This window comes from Bufo gargarizans, unplaced genomic scaffold (assembly GCF_014858855.1).
Source record: "Bufo gargarizans isolate SCDJY-AF-19 unplaced genomic scaffold, ASM1485885v1 fragScaff_scaffold_773_pilon, whole genome shotgun sequence".
Taxonomy (NCBI): domain Eukaryota; kingdom Metazoa; phylum Chordata; class Amphibia; order Anura; family Bufonidae; genus Bufo; species Bufo gargarizans.
Window position 1 is genome coordinate 183,614 of NW_025334183.1, and position 5,945 is coordinate 189,558.

General features: G+C 49.2%; 1 protein-coding gene across 1 annotated transcript; it reads right to left on the reverse strand.

Moving 5' to 3' along the window:
- Window positions 1-840: 840 nt before the first annotated feature.
- LOC122922830 (G2/mitotic-specific cyclin-B1-like) lies at window positions 841-5,707 on the reverse strand. The gene is made up of 9 exons (XM_044273582.1): window positions 5,577-5,707; window positions 5,155-5,289; window positions 4,985-5,080; window positions 4,399-4,566; window positions 3,871-4,029; window positions 3,557-3,793; window positions 3,297-3,437; window positions 3,109-3,219; window positions 841-1,003 (listed from the first exon to the last, which is right to left on the reverse strand). Exons 1-9 carry the CDS (start codon window positions 5,595-5,597, stop codon window positions 899-901), a joined length of 1,173 nt encoding a protein of 390 aa, XP_044129517.1. The 5' UTR covers window positions 5,598-5,707; the 3' UTR covers window positions 841-898.
- Window positions 5,708-5,945: the final 238 nt, after the last annotated feature.

Here is a 5,945-nt window from a genome sequence, read left to right on the forward strand (position 1 = left end):
AGGTACTGCCTGGCATGTGTGTGGGTGACTGGGGGCATGAGATTTGTCACTGGATAGTAGTGCAGGATGCTTCTCAGGGGGGTCTAGGCCTGACAGGCCTAGGGGTCTGTCACAAAGGTGAAGATGCAGAAGATCCACACAAATGTATGCATTTCTGCACCAACAGCCACAGTATTGTTAATTTCTAACAATAATTTGTTTTCCCTTAGTCCTAACAGCAGCACAGATGGGGTTAAGGGACATAAGGGAACCTGCTGGTAGGACATAAGGGAACCTGTGGTTTTGCCACAGAGGTCAACTTTGTATTGAAAAATGTGAAATCCCAGCAGGTCAAGTGTACATGGGATTTATGAAGCCATGCATTGCATTACCCTAACTAGAACCTGTAATGTGTGAAGACCACCTTAGGTTTCTCCTGGAATGTAGATGCACAAAACATTCAATCTCAAATTACCTGTTGAGATTTACACAAAATTGGAGTACTTGAAACCTGTATCCTAACTGCCCCCCCACCCCCCCCCCCCCCCCCCCCACAACTGATGCCATGGAATTTTTTTTTTCTAAAGACCCCCCTGTATTTTGGCACCTTATATTATAATGAGCCAATGAAAGGTCCTCTTTAAATACCCAAATCCCATTTCAGCAGGGGCATCTGGTACAAATGCAGTGATGCACGGGGAGCAGCCATGCTTCTGTGGACAGAGCTGCTCCTGGAGGGGCCTGCACAGCCAAATGCAGCACCCGACACTGCATCTACAGGCCAGCTGGGTGGGACAGATACTTTACCACTGACTTCATGATAGAGACAACCATTATAGCTAAAAACAAGACTTTATTAAAAGCAAAAACTATTTACAATAAGCACATAGTGCCAACGAGTAGAGACTTCTGTACAAGGTTAAGACACGAGCGGGTGCGCCAGCTGCACCAGCACCTCCGACCTCAGCTGCGGGACACTGCTGATCTTCATCTGCTTGCTGCTTGCATATTTATTCTTCACAGTCTGGTGGAAAACACATTCAGAAATAAGAAGCTACCGTTTCTATTAAGTCCTCCATTGTGCCGTCCTGACCCTGGACCATAGGACACTGAGGAACTTCACTGCCTCATTCCTTCTACACCCCTTGTGTAGAGACCACACTATGGCCGCCCCCAGAAGGGTCTAGGTAAAGGGGTTCTCCAGGAATTAAGAAAATGAAAGTTACTTTATGATAAGTTTTCCCAAATACCTTTCATTAGGGTTCCGTCCTGTTAGTACACACAAAATGTGCCCCAAATCATTCTGGAAGAGAAGTTACTTCACAACACTGAGGTAAACACGTGCCTCATCCTCATCGCTACTTGTCAGGGATTAGGATCCTGAATACAGGCGAATCCCTGGGAGAATGGAGGAGGATAATGAGAAGCAGCCTTCTGCCCTGTCCAGCCTCTGACTAAATGGCCCAGAGATTCGGCTAAAGTTCTTATCCACTGTATTCAGGATCATAATCCCTGACCAGTAGAGAGGAGGATGAGGCAGCTCTTTACCTCAGTGCTGAGAAGCAATTTGTCCTGTGTGGACAGGGTCTGTGTACTAATGGGACGGCAGCCATTTTGTTCCCCCCGATGGCTCATTTTGTCTGGGGAGCAATTATAAATAATGAAAGTTATTTGGAATATGCAGAATGTATTTTCTTAATTCCCGGCAACCCCCTTTAAGATAAGGGGGAAATTCTAGCACAAGGTCCATCAAGACCAGCAGATGCCAGTCTGGATAAACCAGGGCCCACATTTCTATAGACTCAAATATAATTAGTCCACACAAGGGCATTTTTAGATCACAACCCCCATCATCTCATACACTAGGTTGGAATCTGATAACCGCATGCCATGCTCACATATGCAGCTAAACTCAACCAGACATGGGAAAGCCTTACACACCTGCCAGAGTGTTACAGGGTTACCCAGGTCGTACCACAATCCTGAGCATTACCCACTTCCAGGATCACATGCCATACATGGGGCACGGCCTAGCCTGGCTTTAGAACCTCCAGTGCATGCCAAGTCTGAATCCCACTAGCGCTGTGGCAAGATATTAAAGGGGTTCTCCAGGCATTTAACATTGATAACCTATATCAGATTGGCAGGAAGCTGACACCCAGCACCCCACCGATCAGCTGTAGGAAGGGAAGCCACACGTGCCATCTCCCTCCCTGCTACTATGGCAAGCACAAAGATTAAAAGCCCGGAGAAGCCCTTTAAGACTGATGCAGATTCTAACCCCAGGCTACATCACATGGTCCTAGAAGTGGCTGCCAAACAGGACCCCATAACTGTTACCTCTTTATAGAGCATCTGTCAGCATGATCAACCCTACTAAACTAAGGGGGGGGGGGGGGGAAATACCCTCATCTCCACCAACAAATGAGTTGTTTGTTCCCAATACTCGCTTGGCACAATGTGTAAGGAAACCTTTACATCTGGTCTGAGTAAGGGTACATTCACACAGTGTGCTGTCCGCATTTGCGGAGCGCAGCCCCGATCTTTGGCTCTGCAAAAGATACAACATGTCCTATTCTTGTCCGCAGCTTGTGGACAATAGGCATTTCTATAGGGGTGCCGGGCAGGTGTGTTGCGGATCCGCAATGCACCACAGTTGTGTGAATGTACCCTTAAAAGGGTTGAGTAGAGGGTTAGGGTTAACCCTGACTGGTACTGCAGACAATTTTAACAGGATGGTCCAACCAGTGATGGGCAGTGCTCCTGGTGAAGAAAACACTTACCTGTTCCTGGACACACTTCAACTTGGGCCTCATGCACATGACCACAAGGAATAGAGCCACCAAGCACAATACCAGCTGCATCACTGCAACATACAGACCCACTGAAGTCCATGGGTCCACAGCTGCCATCTGTGGTTTGCAGACTGCAAAACATTCATGGTCATTTGCATGAGGCCTTAGTCTAGAAAGATAAGAAAAGATTTCATGCAACTGAATTTTCACAGAACAGAATGTACCAGAAACCCAGATGACCAGGGGAAATATCTCTAAAACTGAGGCGACAGGACAGAGCTCTGCTCTTCCACAAGCCTTTCAAGGTTTGGCTTCTCATGGCAGTGGAACTTACCATATGCTTGGTGAGGCCTCTGTTGACCTTTACTACGTTCTTGGCCATATGCTGCATGACAGGAAGCAGAGCTTCCTCGGAATACGCTGTGTAGTGCTGTAGTGTCGGGGTCTGAGGAGGAGAACAAGTCACATCTTAGAACAGTAGTCAGGTGTTCCGCTGCAAACTTCAAATCTCAAATTACTTACCCATTCTCCAGCATTGAAGACTTTAAGGGACAGACAGGAGGCTGCCGCAGCCATCTGTGAGGGTGGGTAGTGCACCATCTCATAGTCAACCATAACCAGCTCCATCAAATACTTAGCTAAACTGTGCTGCTCAGCAGTGACCTGGAGGGGGCAAGGAACCTATCAGAAAGTACAGAAGGACATGGACTCCCTCAGCCCGTCCAGCAACTAGAACAGGACCTGGCAGTCAATCTGCCCACAACATGGCCAGCATGTCTTACCTCTCCTATCTTAGAGGTTCTCCTGAGGAAATGAAGGGGAAGGGGTCTCCCAATAGCAAACTTCAGCGTGCGGAGAATGTTCATTTCCATCTCCCTGATCTGAGCCTTTGTGTAAGTGTGGTCTGTTACAAAAGTGAAGTCTCCAATCTCCGGAGGGTACATCTCTTCATACTTGGCAGCAAGAAACATAGCCGTCACCCCAACAAGCTGCAGCTGATTTTTGGGAACTGGATTCTCCTGCAGAAATTGTTTAAGATGTGAAACCCTTTACAGACTCAATTGGTGTTTAGGGTTAGGGTTCTACAATAAGGCACCTGCAAGAATCTGTCGATTATCCCAACAGTCATGAATATAGTTTCCTGCAGCAGACGGAACTTCATCTGGACCTGGACCAGCCAGTCAACCAGTATTGCACGCATGTTACCAGTCACCTCCTGTCCTTGGAGAAATTTCGGCCTCACCGATTGAGCATCCTACAGAAGAAACCAGACACTGAACATCTAGGAAATCCAGGTACCTCCAGGTACCTACCAACCCAAGATGAAGGCAGTGAATCTGCTCCCAGAACATTCATGTAGAAGGTAGCAGCCATGTTAAACCTGCCCCATGATTAAGGAGAATCATGTGAACCCATGTACACATTCTAGCTAAAGGGACACAAGTTCATGTAGCTGTGATCTGTTACTCCTCTATAGATATCCCTTTTCTGTACATCCATGTATTCCGTTCTCAAACTGTACTAAACTAAGGACACCCTGCTTCACATAGCTTAAGGGGTGAAGCTTCCAGTTCTCTGCTGATAGTGTAGGATTTGTTCCAGAACAGATGAGTCCAGTCCTTACCTCCAGGCTCCGGAGATAAGAGTAGATGTCCTTCACATATTCACTGCACAGCATGGGGTTCCCATCATCATCTGCATCCACGTCCTTCACTTGTATAAGGACGTCAGAGAAGGCCTGGCACAGCTCGTCTGGGAGGCACCCCGATGTCTCCATGGGACTGGGCTCCATCTACATGACAGATTTAGCAGAAGTAAAGTAACCCATGTCCCAGCATTGAAGCTGCAGTGTCTGAATATGGCAACAGAATGTGGCTCCTCTCCTCCACCATATAAGATGGTGTCAGGGGCTATCCATAGTATATTGGGCAGACTAGATGGGCCAAATGGTTCTTATCTGCCGACACATTCTATGTTACTATATACATCCCAGATCAAGCCCCCCCCCCATATATAACATGGCTCCTCTCCTCCACCATATATATATCCCAGACCAGACCCCCATATATAACATGACTCTTCCATATATCCCAAGATCAAGCCACCCCATATATACCATGGCTCATCACCATATAACCCTATAAATCCCATATTGAAGAGGCAGTCTGCTCAGGGGCCCGACCATTGTGGGGTCAGGCTGGGGCCCTTACCTCTGGGACTGGGGGGCAGACATGTTCCACCTTCTGCTCCGTCTCCTTCTCCACGGCCTTGCTTTTCTTCAACACTTTGACGACTGGTTTCAGATCCTGAGAATCAGGAGAGACGTATTAGCCGAGCGTCCCAGGGCGCGGTCCACACAGGCTGCAGCTGCGGCTCTTACCTTCTTTGCTGGGGCCTTTGTTTCGGCCCTGTTCCCGATGTCCCCAAGGGCGGTGCGGGGTCGGAGGCCGGGTTTTACAGCCCGCTTTCCCACCACAGCGCCCTTCACGTTGTTCTCAGCATTAGACAGCATGTTCTGGAAGAGAAGAGTCAGGACTGAGCGAGAGGCCACCCCACAATGTGCAGGGCAGGGCGATCCGAGGCTCCCACATCTACCAGGCGACGGGCCCCACAATATGGAGGGCAGGGAGATCCGAGGGAGGGTGGAGGCTCCCACATCTACCAGGCGACGGGCCCCACAATAGGGAGGGCAGGCAGATCCGATCGGGAGACACCTACTACCACTGTTCTCTGCGCCGGTACCAGATAAGCGGAGCTCTTCCACTACACGCACGGTGACGGCGCTGTGTACCGGACACTCACCCGTGTGATCCGCAGAGACATGGCGCACGGCTCTCGGTAGGCTCTGCTTAGCGTCTGGATCTCTCGGGAACCTTCCACCACCGCTCGCTTCAGGCTTGTAAGGAGGCAGCTGCCTAACACCAGTTTAAATCCCCCACTCGCCGCTTGTTATTGGGCAGTTGAAAAATGTTCTGCCTTCTGATTGGATAACGGTTTTCCTATCGAATGCGTTGCCAAGGAAACAGGCGGCGGGGAGGAGACCATGCGTCCTGACAACGGAGCGCTGCGTGCATAGAGCGTGAGGCGGTTGGGAGGAGGAAAGGGCAGAGGAGTGGGCGGGGGAAAGGGCGGGGTTATCGTTATGTGAATTATATTATGTTATAATTAGAC

Bases quoted from the DNA above. Each gene is read 5' to 3' on its own strand.
- LOC122922830 (XM_044273582.1), bottom strand. From the start codon at position 5,597: ATGTCTCTGCGGATCACACGG. The intron at 5,290-5,576 runs GTGAGTGTCCGG...CTTCTCTTCCAG, and splicing joins TGTCTCTGCGGATCACACGG to AACATGCTGTCTAATGCTGA. The intron at 4,030-4,398 runs GTAAGGACTGGA...TTTCTTCTGTAG, and splicing joins CTTATCTCCGGAGCCTGGAG to GATGCTCAATCGGTGAGGCC.